Source organism: Carassius carassius, chromosome 1 (assembly GCF_963082965.1).
Source record: "Carassius carassius chromosome 1, fCarCar2.1, whole genome shotgun sequence".
NCBI lineage: Eukaryota > Metazoa > Chordata > Actinopteri > Cypriniformes > Cyprinidae > Carassius > Carassius carassius.
The window spans coordinates 48,294,515-48,319,541 of record NC_081755.1 but is presented as its reverse complement, the minus strand read 5'-3'; the positions used below and the strand labels follow the sequence as shown (position 1 = coordinate 48,319,541).

Here is a 25,027-nt window from a genome sequence, read left to right as displayed (position 1 = left end):
TATTTCTAATTCAGAATCCATAGTCCGATTGATCTCATGCTATGAATGCTGCTCCATATCTGATGGCATAAATGCACTTTAACCTGAATTGATTCATATCCTAAAATTACACAGCCGATGTAAACGGTGCCAGATTAAAGAAAGTATGTGATCTTAAATTTAAGCAAACTCATTCATTGAGTGTGTTTTTTTTTTCTGTTACTCTTAAAGGAAAGTAAAGTTGTATCACTTCACTCAAAAACTGAAACAGGAATGTGATTTAAATGGTTCGAAATTTGAAAGAGAAAAAAAAATCAGTGTAAAATGCAAATGCTGATATGCCTTGTGATGAATCATGACTCTGTCTGTTTATTTTAAATACAAGGTTTTTTTCTTAATGAATTGTACTCTTCTGTTTATGAATGCTTAAGGTGTATTGTGTGTATGTGCAGGTGTTATAACAAATGCAATACTGCCATGCAAACATTAGCCTACTTTTATGATTAATAACGGGCTTTGCAGTAAGATAGTCTACAAAGGTGTACATCATGAATTAATTTTATTAGTCCTGCAAAGTGCACACGGTGATGATGTTGACCACAGTGATCGTTGACCGTTTAAAAACAAACATCAGTTAAAGCCCAAGTGAGGGTTCAGAAGCATAGAAATCTGTGATGACAAACTGAAGAACATGCTACTGATCACGTGACCAAACGAACAACACAACCGTTCTTCACGTGACTGGATCTCTGATCACATAATGAACAACACATACAGTAAAAACAACACAAGATCTTTAGCGTCACTAGTACTACTGCTGTTTAAATGGATATACTAGCTGACTGTTATTCTTCAGCTGTCTACAAAATGCTGCTTTTTGCCCTGAAAAGCTCCCGAGAGAGTCCTGGGAGAAGAAGTCAGTTTGGCAGTTTATATTTGGGGTTTCAAGTGCAATATTAGTCCATGATGCTTCAGTTCCAGCATATATCACAGAACCTGCCAAGATCATGTCTGATTCACGCTTCACCCTGAAATCTGATGGAAAAGATTTCGTTTCATGAAAATTAAGGTTGACTTTAGGACATTAAGATATAGATATTTTTTTTTTGCATTGTGACTTTTATGAGAATAAAGCATATACCCTCAAAATTTCTCATTGCTTTAGATAAAACACTGAATGCTGTACTGTTGTTTATTAACATTTTTAGACATTATTTTTATACTGAGTAATGATTCCCATGATTTTTAAATTCAAATATGTAAAGTGCATGAATAAAATACAGCATGGAGCCAGTACAACTAATACAATTATGATATTTAATGTTTTACAGTTTAACAGATTTTTTTCTGCAGCGTTATAAATTTGGGGGGAAATGTGTTTAACTGTCCTGAAAATCTTTATGGAGGACATAATTGCTTGATTTTTCCATTTTGATTTTGGGGTGTATATAACTGTGTATATGATATGATCTGGACAGGTTTTGTGAGATCCACCCCTATTACCATCCATTTAACATTAAAAATTAATGCATAAAGAAAAATAACAGCCACAAGTGTAGCGTGTGCCTCTGAATCAATGCGTTTGATTCTTTCTCAGTCCAGTTTGAGGATGTTCAACCATGATTTCACAGTTTCTCACACCAACAGACGACTCATCGAAGCACAAACAAGCTCTATGCAAACTCTGTTACGCTGTTACGAATGTGACGTATATTCAGAGACGTTTCAAACCACATGGACGTGTGAAATAAATACTTGCAGAGTCTGTTTCAGGTCTGATGTTCCCGTAACGTTGCTCGTTCTGCTGAACTCAACATTCTCTACTCTCTTCTACTTTCAAAAGCCTTCCCATGATGCTCTTCTGCCCCCCCCCCCCCCATGATGCTCTTCGGCCCCCCCCCCCCCCCCCCCCTCCCGCAGTCCTGCTCTGACTGGATCCTAGGAGCTGATGATATGGCCCGACCAGGTCTCGTGTTTGGTTCCTGGTTTGAGGTGCGTGATGATCACCTCCACGGCCTGGACCTTCACTTTCTTGGGTGGGACTGGACAGACCTTGTATGTGACCTCGTCTCCCTCCACAGGGACGTACTCTCCTTCAATACTGCCAGAGAGAGAGGGACGAGGGTTTACACCAACACAAGACAGTTTGAGATATGAAGCTGCTGCATCTGACATCATCTGACTGTGATTCTTCATCAGAACACAAACATCCCATTTTCTTCTACAGCACAGCTAGTTCAAATATCAGATAATTTATTTTTTTTCCTCTTGATAATATGTATGATTAATATTTAAATATCAAAAGAAGAAAAAATAAAGACATCCATGTGCCATTTTATTTTACAGATTTAACATAAAACCAGTATATATTTTTTTTATCTTAAAAAAACACAGAAAATAATTAATGCTTTGGACAAAAAGTCTAAAAAAGTTTTAGTTATTAATAATATACTTAATAAAAATACTATTTTATTGTTTTTGTTATACTTTATACAATTATTATATGTTTTTTAAATATTGAATTATTTTAGCTTTATTCTTATAATTATTATACTTTATAAAATTGTTGTTTTATTAAGGTTTTGTTATTAAATGATAATTATTTTGTTATATTTTATAAATTATTGTTCTTATTATACTTAATGCATCCACTACTACAAATAATTAACATTTTTAAATATTATTAAATTATTTATTATTCAATAAAACTAACATATTATTTTTATTTAATATATTTTTTTAATGTTTAATCAATGTTCATACACACAAAAAAAGTTTTCACTACGAAATTTCCAGTGAATTTCACGTATTTCACAAGTGACACATTAAAATTAAATCTGGAATTTAGAAACAATAAAATAGAGTTGTTTGTTTTATCTTTTGGAAATCATTTAACGATCTTAGGGTTGTTGTTATTATTATCTTTCCTTCTATTTTTCCTCTTGAGCCCCTTTCACACTGCACGTCGGACCCGGCATATTGCCGGAACATTGCCGGGTCGCCTTCTGTGTGAAAGCAAACACGTCCCGGGATTGATTCCGGCATTGAACCCGGGTCGGGGACCTAGTAACATTGCCGGGTTCAATCCCGGGACGAGTGCTGTGTGAACAAAAGCCAGATCTAATGCCGTGTCGAAGTGATGACGCACGTAATCGTGTGAAGGAAGATCAACGTTCGCGACGAAAAAATATGTGCAAACTGTAATGAAGCAGAGATCAGTTTGTTCCTCACTTTCCGCGCTGATGCCGAGATCGTTCGCTTGCTTCAGTGAAAGTATAACATATCTAACGTTTTCGACTCGTACATTACACGTCACGCCCTGATGTCACGTGTCGTTACGAGATCTTTACGGGTTGTGTGTGAAAGCACGCACATATCCCGGGTCATCACTGGCAGTGTGAAAGTGAACAATCTAGCGACCCGGGAACAATTGCTGGAACACTTTACCCGTGTATTTGCCGGAATGGCCGTGTGAAAGAGGCTTTGGTGTTGAAGTGTGATGTGGACTTGATTCTGATGACAGTGAAAGCAGAAGATCACAGCGTCTGAACTCTGACTCACTCTGAGATGTGTACGAAGATGTCTTCTCCACCGTGAGCTGGTCTGATGTAGCCGTGACCCTTCGACCGCGAGAAGTTTTTACACACGCCCTTAAAGACGGGACCTGCGTTTGCACGAACAGTCCTGCAGACACACAGAGACCAGATTCACACCGATTCACACAGACTGAATGCTCATGTGACAGAGTGTGCTGTGTTCAGAATAGATAGTTCCTGTCAGTTCCACCAACAGGACAGACTCTTTGGCAAGTTTCACTTAGTTACGAACAAACGTATTCCAGTAACGTTCATAGAACATCTGTTCTGAAGGACCCGGGCTTTATCAAAACGTTAAAGATCATTTATACAATGTTCATCTAACCGTTTATTTTAACATTTTAGATTTTAAGTTACTTGTTTCAAATTACTTGGCTCAGAGAACATTCAAGTGCCACGTCATGTTTGCAAAATGCTAAAGTTGAACATTAACGTTTAATCTAACATACGTACACATACTTGTTTAAACCTTTAAAAACTTGATGTTTTGAATGTTCTGAGAACATTCAGAAATAACATTTGTATAACTTAATGAGTTAAACGGTTTTTAAACATATTTGTTCTCTGGAAATCAACTGGAGGGTGTGGCGCTTGCAACACAAGGTCGTGTTTCGAACATTCGGGGAACCTAAAGTGAACGTTCTATTTACGTTCCGAGAAGGTTCCGACTACGTACTTACGCGGAGTAAGTGCGCGTGCGTTTGGTGGGCAGGGGACTCGGTAACTCCCCAGGCTGCAGTGCGGCTCGTTCCGAAACACGGCTGCCCTCTCGCAGGAACGGGAAAGACAGGGTCAGCGGGGCCGAGCGCGGGGACCGCAGAGACGGGTCCGTCGCGGGCGACAGCTCCGGTTCCGCCATGCTCACTTGCGTCGGTTTGCTCTCTGAGCTCCGGATCCTCGCGGAAGACGAGGTTACCTGTGGGAGAAACAATAAACTCCCATCACATCCAGCGCGTTATTTGTGCAAGCTGCAGCTCCCCTCTGACGCACGCTGTATGGTGTGTTTATTGACGAATGCTCCGTGCACGCACTTTGATCTGTTTTTTATTTGCAGTGGCACAAATTGTTCTGTGAGGAGCGACGTGCAGTAAAACAGCTTCTGCACTGGCATTTAGTCTGTGCTTCACAAAGCCTCAGTGTAGCCTGTGTGTGTGTGTGTTTACATTCAAGACGGTTTGCGCCCGGGGCGCGAGTGCTGCGTGCCCGGTTCCTCGTGCACAAAAGCCCGCATTGTGTTCAGAGAGGGCTTCCAGAACACAAGGAGCCGTTCTGCGATCAGACTGAACTGTACTTCTCTTGTAGGCCTGCTGGCTGTCAGATGTATATTTCATTAAAAAGATAGCGCACAAACCTATTTATGTGCAGGTTATGTGTAGCCTATTGTGTGTAGTACACTGCTGGTAACAACAACGACAACAACAGAAACCATCACAATTTGTACCGGTTATAATGGGACTTGTATTGGTTTAAATGGGAAGTGTAACAGACTCTCTGGGACTCTACTGTCGCCTTCTATTGGTGGCTTGTTAAAACCAATGGAATATGCCCAAAAAACAACAACAACAACAACAACAAAAACACTATGAAATACCCTTTTGATGGTTTTGTTTTTAATTGTATTTGTAGCCTAGTAGAAACCAATTTAATTATTTGGTGGGTTCTATTTGTATTAGTATTGTTGTTGTAATTTTTTTTTTGTTTTTTTGCAGCCTTGCCCACAATGCAATGCTTAGTTGACCTTATGCTGCAGATACAAACTGAGATTAAACAGGCTATCAGATGTTGTTTTTTTAATCATTTCTTTTTTGATTTTATAAAGTTGGATTGAAGTTGCAAACAATGTTTATTCTGACCTAACAGTATGACACATCAGGTGTCAGCTGTATTTTAGGTTGATAAGTCTCCATAGGGTTCACGCGTTTGAAATGAATGTTTGACGCGAATTCTGGTCTCGTGACGTCGGAGATGCTGCTGGTTCTGCCATTATTAAATAACTTTGGCATCACCGCTTATGGAATAAAATTCCTCATATAATGACAGCACAAAAATATATAGTAGATCTACGATATGATCTGCAGTCAGTGATAGCATACTTTGACCAAAAGCGAACCAAAATTGCAATGACGCAATCACGTACAAGAGACAGTAAAGCTGTTTACAATTTGACACGACGGTTTTGACTAAAAAAAAAAGAACCGCGGCAAAATGAATAGAACTGGCGCCAAACTCTTACACGTCAGGTTTGTGTTGAGGAACGCTTGAGGGATCGAAGATGCGGTTCCTTTGATCTTCCGCTCAGCAGCATCAGCCGCTTCCTGTTTTTATACAGTCTATGGCCGCTTCCAGAATGTTCCTGACGCAATCTCCTCCGCTGACTTACTGGACAGCATCTCTCTAGAGGCGTCATCTATGCCTTTATTTATACACAATCAACACTTATAATAACTGCAGTGTAGGAAGGCGCGCTAAGTTTTGAAAAACGAGCGGACATCAAAAAAAAGTGCGGTGCGACGGGAATCATTAGTAAAATCTAATCATTTTGCTAAATCAGTTTAATACTGTTTTCAGATTACATATTCGCTTATTTATAGGACAAACATTACAAGTATAAAAAAACTGAAATAACAAATAAATGGATCAAATGCAGAAACTTACAGCCGCTGTGTGGAGTTGACAGATCCTCTCGTCCTGTCGATCGCCGTTATGTAACGTTAAGATGAAATACAGGCTAGAGTCTGTTTTATACGGACTGTCTAGGGTGCAGATCCGCAGTGAGGAGCTCGTGTGCTGGAGGAGATCCCCGTTAGCACGCTTTTACCGTGAGAACCCACGCGCTTGTTCATGCATCACCGAATCCCGAAGATGACGCACTGAATCCGTTCAGATGAGTCACTCCCATCACTAGACTGTCTCGTGTCGTGAGGTTATGTAAACAGCAGTCAGCCTGCAATACATACAGCCTCAGTAGTATCACAAGTAAATCTATTATAGACTATAGTAGTCAACACTTGAGTGGATCAAAACCTTTCATTAAAGTTGTATTTCAAAAGTACATATATACATATACATTTATGTGAATGCAAGTAATACTCTAATTATAAACTTTACATTAAGATGGTTAACAATGTGGGGACAGAAATTCTGTTATAAAACATGATAATATAATGTAAATATAAAAGTAAACTAAATATAAATACAAAATACACAAAAAATCATAATAATCTATATTTTTTTCATTTATTTCATTTAAAAATGTCAAAAGCAGGAGAAAAAAAAACATACAGTTTCACATGAAAAAATTCCATTCCGTGTCAGAAAAAGATTATTTGCTAAACTTTTTTATAGAATTTTTATATAATTTACCTATACAGTAAACTCCATAGGACACAGCAATACAACACAATAGTCCCATTTAAATCGTTATAAAGGCTCTTTTATTAAGCATCTCCTATTGGCCAGCACCAGCTGCTCACTGATTGGTCCACAGCTCTTCAGTTCTGTGTGTAAATTAGTCTTATGAGAAGTTTCAGCAGATTTTTCATGCTTCATAACACAGATGAGACTGTTAACTGTTCCACCAGGACAGGAGACCCAGACCTGGTTCAGTTACAGATCCCTGCAGAAGAAAACAAGAGATGTGAGTGAATCATCAGTGTATGATACTGCACAGACAAATGCTGGATGGAACGGGTTATATAGTGATTGCATCTCTAATATTCTCACGATGAGTGTGTAGGGAGCCTCTTTCTGCTGCGCGCTGTCCTCCGCTCCTGCAGGTGGCGCTGTGGGGGCTGCGCTCGGCCCTTCCTTCTCTGCGCTGGGACCCGTGGGCGACGTGTCGATGAAGACCTCGTCCACCACCCTGAAGCGGATCTCCTCGCCCTGGTCCATGTAGAGGTCGTGAGCGCCCTCGTCCGTCTCGTACTCCCACATCCACACCTGCTCTGCCTCATCGCTGTGCCAACCGTGAAGGAACAGAGCATGCTGGGAACATGATGCTACAAATACACTGCTAGCTCATCAACACTGTCATGTTAATGTGTTGGTAGAAGCGTTGACTCAGGATACAATTTAGCCGGCTGCTGTAGCGACTCTGGCGGGATTATGATGTCATCGAAGAATCCGAGGCTCACTGTGGAATCGACACTCGTGAAGTCATTATTCAGCTCATAACAACTTGTGACAACATGCAGGCTTTTACATGTTCTATTTCCAATTAACTTCCATGTTCTAATTTAGATCATTCTAGAAGTTCCACTACTCTTAAACTACTTGAATAAAGGGCTAAAATTAAAAAGTTAAACATTAAATTAAATAAAACATTTATTATTATATTATTATATTTGTTTTATATACCTAAAAAATATTTTATTTCAGTTAATGTTCATTTTAGCTTTTTATTCTTTAATTATTTGTAGTAGTTTTAGTACTTAAACTAAATGTTGCCGTTTTATTTTTTTATTTTAATTAACAATTATTTTAATCCAAGTAACGTGTTTTTTTTTAGTTAATTTTTTAAATTATTTTAGTATTTCAACTAAAACTACATGAAAACAAGAAACGATGTCTCAGCAAACAGCTGAAATAAGTTTGTGTATAATTATAATTTTCATTTCAGTAACATAATAAGTAACATAAATTTTTATTTAGTTATTTTACTACTTATATTACATTTAGCAGATGCTTTTATCCAAAGCGACTTACAAATGAGGACAATGTAAGCAATCAAAAACAACAAAAGTGCAATGATATATAAGTGTTATAACAAGTCTCAGTTAGCTTAACACAGTACACGAAGCAAGTGCTTTTAAGTAATATAATAAATAAAAAGAAAACAGATAGAATAGAAAAAGAATGGAGCAAGCTAGTGTTAGAGGTCTTTTTTTTTGCTTTTGTTAATTGTATAATAAATTTAAAAAAACGATAGATTAGAAAGCTAGTTTTATATATATATATTTTAGTCCTGTCAATCGATTAAAAACTTTAACTAGATTAATCACACATTTTTTCTGTTTTTGTAAATGAATGAAAAAAAAATGTTTTTGTACGTTTTTAATATATTTTTTAATGTAATAATTTCACAGTTAATCAAATTAATGTAGAAACAACATAAAGACAGTATATAGACAGTATATATATATACAGTATTAATTTAAGTAAACTTAAAACAATGCTAACATAAACCCATAATAAATGTCATGTTTACTACTGCCCTTCCTGTCTTAACAGTTAGGAAATATACAGAAATTTAATAAAGTTATCAAAGTTATATGCAGTCTGCACTGCATAAACTATAAATTAAATAGTTAATCCTTATTAAAGCTACAAAAGTTATTTAGTCAAGAGCAGCGAGTCATTTTCTCTGTTCCCTTTGTTCTTTAACTTTACTGACAGGAAGCTTTATTGGCTGCTGACACAGACACGCGGATCTCACCGTTTATATACTGTCTATGGATCTCGCCTCATTCTCTCACAACTCTTTTTGTTCATTTTAGACTTTATATAAATCATTTAAGATTGCTCCTATGAGGATAATCGACAAAACTGGCACTTTGGGATGTTTATTGTTAGTTCAAGCACTTAAGAGAACTGGATTCTGGCGCCCTGTCTATGCATTGTGTGTGTGTGTGTGTGTGTGTGTGTGTGTGTACGTGTATGTGTCACATAAGGGCATTCACAGACAGCGCATTCTCTTTTGTCTTGCCGCGCTTGAAATGTTTAAAAGCATTTAAATGAATAAGAGCGTGATCATATAATTTAAAGCTAGCCAACGGATGGCAGAAAATACGGATGCTGCGTTAATTGCGTTAAATATTTTGACACGTTAAACCAGACAAAAATTAATCGCATGCGTTAACGCGTTAACGTTGACAGCACTAATATATATATATATATATATATATATATATATATAAATAAAAGATGAATTAAGGAACTAAACGAAAATGAGAAGTGGTGAATATGTAGTTGAGAATATCAATGATTTCAGTTAACTTTTATTTTTACTTCTAATGATGCCAGGAGTGATGAACACGAAGAGAAAAGCAGATTTTTCCCTCTCTTACCATGAACACCTTCAGCACTGCAGCCTTTGATCTTTCCCACCAGAATCTCGTCCAGGAACGGGTGGAAAACCACATACCGAAAATGCACTGAGGAGGAGGAGAGAGAGAATGAGAGAATGAGGAGAGGGTGTCCTGGACACAGAGTGAAGGGAGTGAGGAACAATCACCTTTAGTGTGGGACGCTCCATCTCCAGGAAAGATGTAGGAGTCCTCCAGTTTAGTGATGTCATACAGACATACACACAAGCCCACATTATACACCACCTGCAGAGTTTACACCACACACTTACAGACTCCACTGCTTTAGGTCAAATAAAGGCCATCAGAAGAATATTTTGAGAATTTCATTCTGGTATTTCTGTCTACATACATGATTCCGACATGTAACTAATTCATGCTTTGTTTGGATGTCTCTCAGCTCACCTTGTTGGCGAGCTTCTTGTTGAGCTCCTCGGAGATCGCGTCGTTCAGCTGTCGGTGGAAACTCCACGGAGGAATCCGGACCGTGTCCACCATCTCCACCAGCACAAACATCCTCGACCAGACCCGAACCAGAGCCCGAGCCAGACCAGAACCAGAACCAAGACAGACCCGAACCCAAACCAGAACCAGAACAGAAGCGAGCCAGAACTCTAAACACTCTAACCGCGCGGAAACCGGACAACGAGATCTTACAGATATATTAATATTACAGTATTGCGAGTAACTATGAACTTCTATTTGTTACTGGTTTATGAATCTGTCACTCTTAAATTTGATGTTCCGCAGCTTTGTCATATTACCAGCTTCCGCGTCCTGTGTTTCTGTGCTGACAGATGATATCCAGCAGCTCCGGTTTATACATTTACACCATCAATAACCCAAAATCTCTCATTTGACTTGAGCGCACGGCATGACAACAGCCACACATGCGCCGATTCACGACACCGGCTGGCGCTTTACGGCACTGACGTCACGCGCCCACATAACACCAGAGACGCCCAACGAAAAATACGTAAATCATCTTAAAAGCACTTCATTTTTACGTTAGCTCCATGTTTATGTTAGCTCTACAGATATTAAAAACTTATATGAATTCATGATATTTAATTAGATGTCCATCCTGATATCTTAGACATCATTCTATCAGACGTGCAACACTTTGTTCAGTCAGAAACTCATGTAGAAGAGGTTGACATGCAGCTCACTGAGGAAGACTTTTTAAGACATCGTGACTGTCGTGTAAAAAGCATTGTACAAAATACCATCCATAGGCTCGTCTTTTGACTATTACTTGTTTTCTTCTCGGATTTTCACTTTTCAGATATGAATATGAAGCACAGGACAGTGTCATCTGCTGTTCATCTCCTCAATAATATTAAATATAATGCAGTATATTATGCGTGGGTAGAGGGCACTGCTCAGAGGCACACTCTCTAACAGTGAGAATTATGAGACATTTGTAGGGTTAAATATATAAGTACCACCTCAGAAAGTATTTTACTTTCCATGTACCACCATAATGACCAACATTAAAATACAGTAGCATAGCAGGTCTAAGTATTCAGCTACAGCTCTGCATAGTTAAAAAAAAACGAGGCAGTTTCATTCCTAATAAGAATATTTATTGTTTTCAGCCACTTTAACATTGTAAACACACAGTTTTAACATTAACACTGCACTGTGCTTACATACAGGCACATAAAAAATAATAATAATAATGATTGAATTAAAATGTGTTGTACCTAAAAGTTAAAAGCTGTAATGTACTTAATGTAAAAACAAAACAAAACTTTATACAAATAAAGAATAATGGTTTTAACATGAATTTATAATTTATTTATTGATTAATCTACGTACCACTAACGGGACTCTGTCACTTATGTCACTTTCCATTTAATATGCTTTTCATTTCACATATCTTTTTCTCTCATCGCTTCGTTATGTTGTTTAGAAACTCCAATTCCCATCATGCACGTCGTTAAGCGCTGACCCTACGTCACCACGCCCCCTGCTGGTCGCTGCTATCTTGAACCAATGGCCGATCGCGCCTCGGGTTTTTCAGCCAATGGCTGCATTGTTGCTATGACATCTTTTATTTTTAGCCTTCCGTCGCACAGCTTCACGTTTGGAAACACTATTCCGCCAAATCAAATAGAGACGAAGTAAAACAAACACCTGCCTCAGGAATACATCTGAGACCCAATAAAAATGTCAGATCGGCATGATATTTAACTTATATGGATTATGCAGAAGTTAAAACATATAGTATTTAAAAAAATCGAATATTGAGTAATTTCTATAAAGTTTAAATGCGTTCAGGACGTTTTTCCAAACTTTTTACCGTTTGTTCATCTGGGTGGGTTTAGTTATTATTGCGCAAGATTTGATCGGTAAGTAGTTCCAGCTGAAAACACGTCATAGCGCAGGGCGGAGCGCGCTCGTGCGCTGAGATATAAATGCGCGAGGTTGTCAAACATTTAAGTTTAAACGGGCGAGTGCGGGAGCGTGCACACGTCACGCCATGCCATGAATTAAACATAAAATAAAACAAATATAAGTGCTTTTCAGTCAAACGTAAAACTAGGCAGCCGTTCTCTTTGAAGGATTTTTTTTTCAGCTCCACAAGCATTTGATTAATGAACATGACAAGCACAGGACAAAAACACGAGCTTTGAATCAGTAAGTACTTCATTTATTTGTTAAAATAATTACTAACTGCTTTCATCAGAATGGCAGCAAATCGTATGACTTGATGTTGAAAGGATAGGTTCGTAATATTTGTTTATGTTTTGAATGAGTGAGGAGTTGTCCTCCATTTTATTTTGTCATAAGTAACAGATTTAAAGATACAATAATATGGCGCTAATTGATCATATTTGAGGCTCTAGCATGCATCACTATTGACCCCCTGGATGAACTTGTGTTTGCACAGATGTCCTTGGCTTTAATGGTGTGCTGAGATGACTAAAACAGGCCAAAGGTTTGCAAAAAGCTGATTATTTGTCTGCTGTCAGTGTGTAAAAGAGCTGCTGGACATTTAAAAGCTCCTTTCATATCTGAGTGTCACAAATAACTTCATGGAACATGTTTTTCTAATACTGTTTTTTTGTGTATGTGTGAATTGGGAACACAGTGCAACATGGATTATAATGTTAGGAGTTGTGGATTTGAATTAAACCTCTCTGGATACTCTTGGAGTTAGATACAAGAAGTTTTTTGGGGGAACCCCCAACACACGCACGCACACACACACACACACACACACACAGCAGACCAACATGAACACCAACTTCCAGCATCCCATCTGCTTTAGTGGTTTCTATTTTCAAGCAACACCGTTGTCATGTTTGGATGTGCTGTGTTAGATAATAGTATTTAATTCAATTGTTTAATACAAGTTAAACATTTATAAAGTCAAGAGTGAGATGTTTGATTGGTGTTTTGATGAAGCTGATGTGGTTTAGGCAGATAATGTGAATCTGCTGGATGTTTTGTAACAGATAAGGAGTGTAAACGCTTTCAGGCTTGTGGATAATTGTTTAGTTACAGAATAAATAATTTCAGTTTGTCACCAGATGTTTAATGTTCTGGCATCTGATCAAACCCTTGACATTGAGTGACATTGAATGCATGAAGTGACTTTTTAATAAGCTACACGACTCATTTTGTTTTTGTCTTTTTTTTTTTATCAATGACAATTAGCAAGATCAACCTTAAATTATCATATATTCTCGAATAGACAATTTATTTAGATTTATTTGTAAACGTCAGAACTGACATTATTCAGAAGTTGTGAATAAGATAACCGCACAAGGAGAACTCTCACTTATATCCTTGTCCATATATCTAAACCGCGTTTTAAACTTGTAAAACAGCTGCATGATGAAATAAGTGTTGGTATTAATGATTTATTGGCCCGTCTGTGTATAAACCAGAGACCGTATAAAAACGTGATAGTTAACGCGTCTTTTTTCTGAATAATCATAATCCGTTTCATGACATTTACCGGCAGTGACTGTCCTCATGTGCTGCAACTCATCGCAAATCCACCTTTATTAGAAATATAACAAGGGTGGTGCATTTATAAAACTGGTTTTAACGGGGCTTATCCTTGTTTTGAAATGTGGAGGCGTCATGTAAACATTCATACTCTAGGGGATGACGTCAAAGGCGGTGGCGTGGTGCATGCTGGGAGCTGTAGTTTTTAACCCCTGCCTTCAACGGCACCATTTTATCAGCAGTCTAGGGTTTCCCCTCAGATGGTTTAAACTGAAATGCACAAATATGATCTTTAGCTAATTTATGTAGAGTATATTACAGAAAGTGTACGTGATGCAGTTACATGAGTTACTTAAATGTGTTATTCACTGGGTTTTAAGTATAAATATATTCTTGTAGAGCATTCCCTTTTAGCACTTTGAGCTAGTGTGAGTAGACCGAGCACATGGTGGTAAATTTCCCTCTCTTACAACGTGTAATCCTAAGTGCTTTAGCCAGAGGGACAGGAGGGATTTCATGAAGATAATCATGGATTGGTACCTTGGCCTTAGCATCTGCTCAAACAAACAAACATGCACACTGACACCGAATTAATTCAGTATTAATATTGTTTAACTGGTCTGTCTTTGTCTTTCTAGAGGTTTTGAAGAAACTGGATCTTGTAGAGCTGCTGTCTTCATACGTCAATGCCTCGGAGTAAAGATTTTTAAAAATCAGCTGGTCTCTGACAATCACTTTTAAGTAATTTCTGAGCAACAATCCAAAATCGGAGGCCTTGCTTTTAAATTGATGCTTAAGGTTGAGACTAAAGATTTTCACCTTGATGTTTGCAAGAGATGTTAGGACTGTTGTAAGTCTAACCGAAGGAACTTTCAAGACACCATCATATTCATCATGCATCTAGAGGTGAAGGTTGCATTGAACTTCATAGTGTCCTACTTATACAACAAGCTCCCACGCCGTAGGGCGGATCTGTTCGGTGAGGAGTTGGAGCGTATCCTGGTGTCCCGCTTTGAAGGGCACTGGTACCCTGAGGCTCCTTTACGTGGTTGTGCCTTCCGCTGCCTCCATCTGGGAGCTCCTGGGGACCCTGTGGTGGAGCTGGCAGCCAGGAGGAGTGGTCTGGACACCGAAGAGGTCCGTACCAACGTTCCCCCAGAGCTCTGCATCTGGATCGACCCCTATGAAGTGTCCTACCAGATTGGGGAGAAGGGTGCAGTGAAAGTCCTCTACACGGAGGATCTTCCAGGTTTAGGGGGCAATGCTGAAAGGTCTGACATTGCTTTCAAAGGAGACGTGGAGTTTGAGGACATCAAAAGTGTGGGCTTTAATCCAGATGCTCAGGTGTTCATACCCATTGGTGGCCAGGTGTCGCCGGTCATGCTACCCTCACTCTCCAGTTCGCCAACTCCTCTTTCTACCTCGTCTTGCCAAGGACTCTTTGGCTACGCCACTCCCAGCACTCCCACCAATCCCAGTTCTCATTCCTCCAATACATCCTCCCCATCGCCACCAAATGCTGGTCTTTTGTACTCTACACCCAACCCCCGGCCCACACCTCAACCTATCACCTTCACCACAGCCAGCTTTGCCGCCACCAAATTTGGCTCCACCAAGATAAAGAAGTACGGGAACCCCGGTGTTGCTTCCGGTTCTGGCGTCACCACGGCCCCGCAACAGAGGATTATCACGTGCTCCCCTAGCACCATCTCCCCACCGGGACTGGTCAAGCACAAACCCCTTTCCCTCTCCATGCACTCTCTAGCTGGTCCCATCCCAAGCCAACTGTCTCCTAATGCCAAAGAGTTTGTGTTTCCCACTTCCCAGAGGCCCATCTACTTTGACGTTGAAGTTCTGCCAATGACGCCATTTCAGGCTCCACAACCACACGCCTCCTTCGATCCATTCTCTACTCCACAACCAGGTCAGGCTGTGGGAATCATTGGAGGCAACAGTGGAATTTCCTTCATGGATAAACCTCCATTCGTGGAAGGACTCGGATACAACATGCAGTATTCCGGCCAGGCCTTCCAACCTGTGGTCTTGGCCAACTAAAGTCTCAGAGTCAAAGAGATCCCAATGCTGAAACACTTTCCTTGAGGACATTTTTTCCCCCTCCATGAATCACTGTTACTACCACCATGTTAAATGAAGAGTATTATCACTACTAATTGAGTATAACTTGTGATTGTTATTTTTCCGTTAATTTGTTTCTCGTTTCATGATGTTGTTTATTTATGAATTGACTATCTCTTGGAGTGACCAGCCTCCTGTTGCACAGATATTTGTGTTTGTTGTTTTCAGTAATGAGTCACTTTATTGCCCAAATGTTTGTCTTTATAATCTTTGGTTAATGCTACTTTTTAAAATTGATTCTGGGAAAAAAGCTTATATTCTTAGAGAAGATTCTAGATGCTTAAAAGGGATTTTTGGGATGGTGTTTATGTTCAGAAACATGACACACTGATTACAGCCGTGGTAACAGTTCGGTCACACCTCGGTTGTCATAATTGTGGATTAATGCTAATTTTATGACATGTTCTCTGAACCGACGTGGGTCTGGTGCTCTTGAGCTGATGATTAAGAGGCAGCTCATATCTGATATGTTGGATTAGTTTTATAGTTCTCCTTTTCAGTTTGAACACATTGAGCCAAATCCTGATGAAACCAGCCATAATTTATACCTGTTTCTAGTGAGTCAGATTGGGAATTGATGTATATTTTAATATTCTGGCAGATCTGGTAAATTCAGACACCGTAGACTAAATGATGGTTTGCTGGGTTGTTGTGACTTTGATTGGTTCTGCTGTAGGACTGTTGTGTCATTCTGACTGCAGTGATTGTGTTTAATGAAGCGTTTTATTGCGCTAGGATAGAGGCTGGTGTTCTAGAATCATCCTGAAGGTAGGAGCCAATGCTGGCTTCCTTTATGACATCACTTCCCCCTCAGCGTACCGCTCCATCCAGCCGCCCTGCACTTTACGCACAGGACCTATGGAAACTCCCACAATGCCTCACAATAAACACTACATGCTAGATGCTAAAGGTTCTTTACTCACCCTTTAATGGCCAATTATGGCTTAACTATAGCTTGGTAATGTAGTTTAAAGATTGTATCAAATGAAGAACTTTCGAAGATGTTTGGGCGAGACTGTACTTCTTGTGATGTCCTTCCTCGACGTTTGAAAAGTGAACATCAGAGTCATGAATATTCATTTGTTTCCATTGGCTTCATTTGGGGTGGGCAGGGTTTAGATTTCTCTATTAATGCTTTGGCTGGGTGTATTTTTACATTTGTTTGTAATTTATTTACAAGTTTTCTATGCTTTTTTTTTTTTTTTTTTTTTTTTTCCTAAGAGTTCTCTATGGCATTTATAAAGCAAATTAAGAGATATATATGATGACACTAATATGTATATATTTCTTATGTTCCAGATCTTTTGTTTAGTTTCTTACGTGCTGAAGTTATTTTTTCAGAACTAACTATAAGAATATAAATATATATATGCAAGATGAAATGACTAATAAAGTTTGTTTAACGAAGTGCTGAATGTGTATTGTACCTTCTACTGAAGTGATTTCAATTTAACACTAGTAGTTTTTGGTTTGATGCTCCTTGATTTCTTAATAAAGTTTGACATTTAAGTATTTTAAAGCACTGTGTATAAACTTCCTATCATCCTTAATGTTCAAACCCAAAATATTTAGTTCCTTAGGCATTGCAGGTTTCTCTCAAATTAACAGTATAATTGACAATTAAATGCACAAAGATCCTTTAATCATTTTGTCAATATCGATCCTGTTTATTTGGGAAATAGTCTAAAATTCTCATTTTGGAAATTGTGGTAGTATTGTAATGTAATATAAAACAAAAGAACACCATTAAGGTTAATAAAAGTTTTTCAGGTTTGTAACACAACTCCAGTTCTGTGTCTTTGTATTAAATGTGATTTAATTTGAAACCGGATTTTTTTATTATTAATAATATCCAAAAAGAGTTTAAGAACCATGAAGACCTTAGTCTGTGTTTGTTTGTTAGACACTACAACCAGCAAATGAAAACATTTCAGCATGTCAAACTCTTGAGATGTGTTTCTATAACCTCCCTGTTCTCGTGCAGCTGAATAAACACCTGCGACTGGGACTGAAGCTCTGGGTCACAACCTCTGACCACAGACTTCAGCCAATCAGAACCCAGAACTGTCTATATGGGCCATTTAGTTTTCCAGTCATGTAATATACATTGATTCTGTTTCTTACATTTACTATTGGAAACAAAGCAAGTTTAAATACTACATAAGCTCCGTTTATATGATCTTATTTGCACATTTTTTTATGAATGTTTGTGAGAAAGGAGCCAAAACTTGTCATTAAGGTATTTTTGTTGTTTTTTTGAAGAGAGAGAGGTGTGAATGTCTTGCATCTCTTATTATAACATCAAACCTATGGAGTCTTGGCAAAAAAAAAAAAAAATTATATATATATATATATATATATATATATATATATATATATTGCCAGTAAGATAAATAAGATCAATTAGTAAATGGACATCTGATAAGCTATTATTTTTCTTTAAACATTTAGCATTTAGAGTGACCCCGACACAGTGATCAAATACTCTTGAATCTCTTTCTGTAAAATATTTTGAAAATGAATGACGTGAAAAAATTAACCTAATGATTCTGTATTCCTTGCATTTTTAAAAATGTAATATGTTTATTATAGGTGTACTAATATAAAATATGTGTTATGTAATAATTTAGACATTAAACAAATGTATAAAAACAACCCCATTACTATATTAATTTTTTTTTTATATATTAAAATAAAAAAAGCAACTTGAGAAAATCCTTGTTTTTCTAAAACGGACCGGTTATCTTCAGGTTGAATGTGATGAATATGATTTTTATTCTGTGTCGAGCATATAAAGGTGATTTGATTGTCTCTCTTCAGACCCATTCAGATCAGTGTGTGCCTCTGAAGCAGATGTTATGTAAGGACACTCAAATGTGAGGATGATTGTTAGGTAACATAAGACCGAGAATAATAACAATGGAGGAAAACACACACACACACACACACACACACAAAGGATGCTGTACAGACAAAGGTGCTTTGAAAGCACATGCAGAATAATGTTTTTGTTCAGTATTGTTTGTGTTTCTGCACAGATGCCCATAAGGTCACTGATCGTCTCTGCTGCGAGAACATTGTACTGCAGATGCGTCTCACACACGTGATGTCATCAGCAGCAGCCAATCACAGCGCAGATACATCACAACCTCAGCAAGGTCAAATCACTGATATCCATCTTTATTAATATGCATTATACAGCATAGTCATAACATACTGCGTTACACCAGAGGAAAATGACTTTAGAAAAACAACAGCACTCTTTAAAACAAGTTTTTTTTAAAGTGTCCATCCATATACTGAAAGTTACATGTTTTATAAAGACAAAATGCTACATTTCAGTTTCACAGAGTCCAACGTAGAACTCAAAGTCTGGAGTTGATTTGACAGATTTATAACAAAAACCAGAGGCCAACGTCACAATTCTGATTAAAATCACAAAACTGCCCTATAAAGGCAAACACAAACTTCATTCTTGTACATTTGAAACAGTGATTGACCTGAAAGCTTGTTTGGTTTGTAAAATGAAATCAAACAGGAGTAGAAAGAGTTAAAACAACAAATCTATATATATATATATATATATAAAAGATAATATATATATATATATATATATGCAAGAGAAGGACACGCCCACTGCACAACGTCACCATGACAACAGCATGCACTAACGACTATCAAATTTACAATAGATTCGCCTTTAAGTGCTAGAGACCCGTTGTTTTTATGTATGCATGTATAAAAAAACTATAGAGAAACAAAATGAGGAAAGTTTTATAAATGTAAAAAAAAAAAATTAGCTGTTAAAACCAAATTAAAAATGTAAAACGTTGATCTGGTACAAATTTGATTGTAAGCACAGCGTTAAAAACAAACCATGATTAGTGCAATCTATCAAAACCCATAAAAACACTGGAAGCACATTATTTTCCACCATTTAAAATAACAATAACTTGGAAAACCACTGAAAACAGCAATAAACGTGAGACTCTAATGATGCTAGTGCTGTTTATGCTAATGTCACTGACTGAATCAAATCATGCTCACGCCACAATGGTTTTACCAATGCACAAATCGATCTAAAAATGCATTATTATTAAGAATGCAATGATGAATGCGTCATTGGTAAGAATAAAAAAAATTACATTTACATTTTACAAAGAAATTTGTTACGCTTGTGTTCTTAACTGATGCTGAGCTGCCAGACTAAAATTATTCGAAATAAATGTACAAAAAAAAAAAAAAAACACTCTTTAGAAATATCTAATCTGAGGTAAAGATGAATCGCACATTATTGCCCAGGATCAAACCCTGAAAACAAACCTGATCAAGTCGCTCACAGTTAAACTCGTGCGCAGACGCTCGCGTTAAAATAATCGTCCAGTTAACTGCTGTGAAGATGCGTTTGAACGCAGCACAGTCGTTATAGTGTTAAAAATCTGCACAATAGAAATGTTTCTTTTACCATAGTAAGATCATTCTGGAAGAACAAAGACACTGGTGGATGGATACAAGCGTATAATTACAGACTCCTCTTTCTTTCAAATCTTCGCAAACTGCAATCGCCCGAAGTACACTCGTTTTTGTAGAATAAAGAAAATAATTGCTTCATATCAAGGGTCATGCGCTTGTTTTCTGCGAAAAACCTCTTGTACACAAACACCGATGACATGTCAAGTACAAAAAGGTATAAACAGGTTAAAAACGAGCCGAAAACAGTCGTAAAAGTCATGACCAAACACTGAACGCTTACTTTGCGTCTGCTGTGTGCGACTTCTCCAGTCGGCTGCATTATCTCATTTTCATACCGAATAAACTTCTAAGAACTCACTGCTCGGGTCATATCAGGGTCGTGGGGAGGGCAGAATGAGGTATGAGGAGGTCAAAGGTTATGCTGTTATCATGTGTTTTGTGTCTTCTAGACCCTTAAAACATCCTCTTAAAAACACGTGCTCGCGTCATTCTCGTCCACTTCCCACACGGTGCCACATTACCCACAATCCCCGGCTGTGTAACTGCGGTGTGAATTATAGAGAGACTGATGCGTGTCGGGGTGAAGCGCGTCCCTCACAGCGAGCCGTATTTGGCTTCGTACAGTGACATGATCTTCTTGCAGCGTCCGCAGTCTTTGCGCAGCTCGGCCACTTCCTGTCGCAGCGCTGCGTTTTCCCGCTCCAGGAAGGTGGCACGGACGGCGATCTGGTTCTCCTTCAGACGCCGGGCTTCACGAGAACGCTTCGCCGCCACGTTGTTCTTCTTCCTCCGCGACCAGTATTTCTCATCCTGTGGAAGAATGCAAACATCTCGTTACTGAGGCAGGAAAAACGATATTAGTTGTAGCCTAACGTTTTATGTTTGTAACATTAAGAAAAATATACTGTGGATGATTATTCTCAAAGTCTGACTCACAAGTAAAACATTAGCGATTTTATTTTAAACAGATTCATGTGTAAAACTGTGTGTCTATGAACTTTTTTAGCAGCCTTGGTTCAGTTGTTTTTGGACTGATTTTCGAATAATTCTATGCTTAAAGATAAAAGAGCTTTTAGGAGTAAACTACAATCCCATAAAGCACTGCAAGTGAAAGAAAGAAAGAAAGAAAAAGAAAGAAAGAAAGAAAGAAAGAAAGACTACTGATTTAAAGTTTTTAAATCAGTGTATTTTAGGTTTAGTGCAAATCAAGATTTATACAAATATCAGTGTTATTTTAGTATCACTAACATACTACTACAGTTTTATTAACATTTGGGATGTTTTTCTTTTAATTTTAGTTAGAGATTTAGTCATTTTGTTGTGTGTTATTGTTGTTCATATATATTTTAATATATCCATAGAATTTGTATTATTCATTTATTTTTTAACTTTTGATATTTTAGTACTTCAAAATACTTTTAAAATATCGTCTTAGTAGCAAGTTTTAGTTCGCAATAATAATAATCTCCCTAATCTATGTTCCAGGCCTTATTCTGAATAATCAATCACTCAATCAATCAATAAATCAATTAATAAAAGTATGATATGATCCATATCCAAATAGCAGCTGTATCTTATCCAATCAATTTGTGACATAAAAAAGTCTTGTTGACTTTAACATGGTGGATTAATCAGAAGTTGCTTATGCTAAATAAGAGCAGGTGAACTTCTAAGAATCAGATTTGGTCATTATAATTAAAATATGTTTCCTGAATGACTAGCGAGAGGCCTGTGTCACGAGGGTAACAGGTTTGCTACCATATCACTGATTTTTCTGTTCAGAAACATTCAGTCGGTTCAGTCTCACCTTGGCATCTTCAGGAACGAACACTTTCTTGGCTTTCTTGATCATGGGCTGTGGTTTGAGCTCTTCCTCAGAGAAGCGGTGCTTCCGCGGATTGAAGAGCTCTCCTCCGGGAACGCTGGACAGGACCAGATCTGTAGGGTCGGGCTGGAAGGCCACGTTCACCTCGATCTCCTCCGGGTCGATCGGAGTCGGCGTCACGCGGTCGGGGTCCACTTTGGCTTCTGGCAGGTAAAAACAGAGCGATGTATAAAAACAACAGAATAAACCCATGACCAGAGAACAGGAGTAACCAGATAAACATTCATCTACTAGCAGAAACCAGTCAGTCAACAAATCGAATTAAATACCAGCAGATAGCTGAGTTTCTGTTTATGTGCTGGTTTCAGTAAGTGTGTTTTGACTGATAAATGAACGAACTGCATGGACTGATGTAGAGATGAGTGAAAAACAACAAAATGCTTTATGTTAAAGCAGTCAAACTGATATCAGAAAACTGTGGAAACTTATTTCTCCCAAGTTTTCTTTTTTTTCTGTTTAGAATTCTGAGTCGATCTCTCAACATTCTGATTTTTTTAAATTTAGATTTTTATATCCTGCAATTCTGAATTTTATTCTTAGAGTGGCAAGTATACACATCTTACAATTCTGACTTTTTCTATGAATTCTGAGTTAAAATTGTACAATGCATTTATTTTTTATTTTTGGCGCACCGCAGAAAAAAAATACATAATAATAAAAATATGAAAATTGCAACTTTTAATCTCACAATTCTCACTTCTGAACAAAAACTCAGAATTGCGCGCAAAAAAAAGTCAGGTGTGAGCTTGTTTGTCATCTCACCTGCTGTCATCTCAACGCTCACAGAGAGCGAGTCATCCTCAGACTCTTCATCGTCTCTGTACTCCTCCTCAGGCATCTGCAGTTCATCTGAGGATCCCTGCGTGTCTCCGCCACGCCACTCCGCCTCGGGACACTTGCTCAGCTCCTCCTCCAGTGTGATGGGAATCTCGTTCTCCAGCAGGAACTCGTCCAGGTCCATGTACTCCAGGTGGAAGGTCTCGCCGTCATACGGGATGGTTTTGTCCCAGATGGCGGGAGTGAGAGAGGCAGAGATGCCCCCTGTGCCACCCGAACCGCCGCTGCCGCCGGACGTCCCATCGACGATCAAACCCTGCTTCTCCTTCTCGATGTCTGTGCAAGAAATTACAGTTTACTCAAATATCAAAGAGCAGAAGAAACTTCAATGGGAGTGATAAATACAATAAAACAAAACAAAATAAAATAGAAAAATACACTAGAATTAAATAAAAAAAACAAAATGCTTGAAATGTACATATTTACATAGTTTCTGGTAAGTAGCATGTAAAATGTATTTATAAAGCACGTTTTCACACAGCTGATCAAAGTAAATTAATTCAGCATGATGTAAAACGATATTTAAATACTCTAAAAACACAAAGGAAGATAATAATACATTATTTGAAATGCACCATGTCATAATGCAACAACAACAAAGAAAATACTTAATGGTTAAAAAAAAAATAATAATATAATTTCTTGATTTCTCCTCTTGATTTTGATGTGAACATGTTCTTGGCAGGTTTTGTGAAATTCTGACCTTTAGACATCTAACTTCACTTTGATTTCATACAGTAAAAACTGTTCAAATGGCACAAATTAATTTGTTTTCAGTAACTTCCAATGTTAGCTATCAGTTTAATTGTCAGAAAGAGTTCAGACCTTCAGACATCCAACTTCACTTCAATTTTCCACAGGTCAAAAAATTACTTTAGACAGACACTTACTAGAGACTAGATTTATGAAATGACAAAGTGTTTAACAGACTGACACGCCTACAGATGCCTAATGAGGGTCTTTTTCAAGAGAGATGATAAGATTAAGTATTAATAACGTTCATAAAGAGCAGGTCAGTCTTCACGGTGCACGGTGAAACCACAAGACTGAGACATTATATCCACAAAACATGACCTGTAACTAAAATACTCTCTTAAACGCTAGCATGCATTCAAATCCACAGATCCTGAATGAGTTTCATATTAAAGAAGAGGAGAATACCACAGAGTACATGCCCAAGTATCCAAATATACCATGGAGGAAACAACCACATGTAACTTAGTACCATTGAACGTTTGCATGTTCTAGCCATTCAACATGTGTTAATACTATACACACCATATTAAACTCGACGACGTACAAATAAGGCTTTTCTGGACGTAGAATACCGCGGTATTTCAGTGTGCTATGAAGGATACGACTGGGACTTTCTGTTCTTCTGATCGACCAATCAGCGCGCGGCTCTAGAGGTGACGCCAAGTGCACGACTAACCTTACAAACACGCGTTTAACTGAGCGGTGTTTACATTTCATTCACATTTTGTCAGGATTATGGTTCTCACCATCGTCTTGATCCTGCAGTATGTTTGGAGGAGGAATATTCATGATCTTCTTTAAAACAAAACCGGACGATTTTTGCGGGCCGATGGCCACCGTCACCAACGCTTGACCGGGCATCATTAGTGTGATACTATCCGAGGAAATACACAAACGTCGCTTGTATATCCGTTAATCCTCCTGTTTCTGTTCTTTGAGAAAACACTGCCAAAACAACACCGTCGCGATCCACTCCAAGTGTACTGGGCTAACACTCACATATTCATGATGAACGCGAAACTCGAAGCGCTGATTGGTTGACTCGCCAACGGCTTATGAATGTTAAGCAGAGTGGGCGTGTAGATAGAGTTCAAGGCGGATTCTCGCTCTATGATTGGTCAACGGTTTATCCGCCTCATCCTGCTCTACAACAATAAGCGGAACGAGGCGAGCGGTCCTCTTTGTACCTAAAACAAACGAAGATGTCCATATAAATACCGTAAACATGCTAAATACACTCAACGTTTGGCTCAATTGACCGTAAATGCATGACAAAATGGCAAATCATACAAAATCATTTTCTATTTGCACACATCAAC

General features: G+C 38.1%; 4 protein-coding genes across 4 annotated transcripts; 1 reads left to right on the top strand and 3 right to left on the bottom strand.

The window, feature by feature from the left end:
- Nucleotides 1-1,878: 1,878 nt before the first annotated feature.
- On the bottom strand, nucleotides 1,879-6,479 carry csdc2b (cold shock domain containing C2, RNA binding b). The gene is made up of 4 exons (XM_059539169.1): nucleotides 6,231-6,479; nucleotides 4,256-4,491; nucleotides 3,541-3,663; nucleotides 1,879-2,080 (listed from the first exon to the last, which is right to left on the bottom strand). The coding sequence occupies exons 2-4, from the start codon at nucleotides 4,432-4,434 to the stop codon at nucleotides 1,918-1,920; spliced, it is 465 nt and encodes a 154-aa protein (XP_059395152.1). The 5' UTR covers nucleotides 4,435-4,491; nucleotides 6,231-6,479; the 3' UTR covers nucleotides 1,879-1,917.
- A 314-nt stretch (nucleotides 6,480-6,793) lies between these two features.
- On the bottom strand, nucleotides 6,794-10,597 carry LOC132127240 (DNA-directed RNA polymerase III subunit RPC8). The gene is made up of 7 exons (XM_059539057.1): nucleotides 10,423-10,597; nucleotides 10,064-10,175; nucleotides 9,808-9,904; nucleotides 9,641-9,727; nucleotides 7,644-7,707; nucleotides 7,299-7,530; nucleotides 6,794-7,191 (listed from the first exon to the last, which is right to left on the bottom strand). Exons 1-7 carry the CDS (start codon nucleotides 10,482-10,484, stop codon nucleotides 7,141-7,143), a joined length of 705 nt encoding a protein of 234 aa, XP_059395040.1. The 5' UTR covers nucleotides 10,485-10,597; the 3' UTR covers nucleotides 6,794-7,140.
- Nucleotides 10,598-12,250: 1,653 nt separating this feature from the next.
- LOC132153352 (protein Tob2-like) lies at nucleotides 12,251-17,164 on the top strand. Its single transcript, XM_059562677.1, has 2 exons — nucleotides 12,251-12,301; nucleotides 14,260-17,164. Exon 2 carries the CDS (start codon nucleotides 14,516-14,518, stop codon nucleotides 15,674-15,676), a length of 1,161 nt encoding a protein of 386 aa, XP_059418660.1. The 5' UTR covers nucleotides 12,251-12,301; nucleotides 14,260-14,515; the 3' UTR covers nucleotides 15,677-17,164.
- Nucleotides 17,165-18,916: 1,752 nt separating this feature from the next.
- On the bottom strand, nucleotides 18,917-24,701 carry LOC132153336 (thyrotroph embryonic factor-like). Its single transcript, XM_059562676.1, has 4 exons — nucleotides 24,455-24,701; nucleotides 22,878-23,228; nucleotides 22,038-22,258; nucleotides 18,917-21,040 (listed from the first exon to the last, which is right to left on the bottom strand). The coding sequence occupies exons 1-4, from the start codon at nucleotides 24,570-24,572 to the stop codon at nucleotides 20,825-20,827; spliced, it is 906 nt and encodes a 301-aa protein (XP_059418659.1). The 5' UTR covers nucleotides 24,573-24,701; the 3' UTR covers nucleotides 18,917-20,824.
- Between the last annotated feature and the right edge of the window lie 326 nt (nucleotides 24,702-25,027).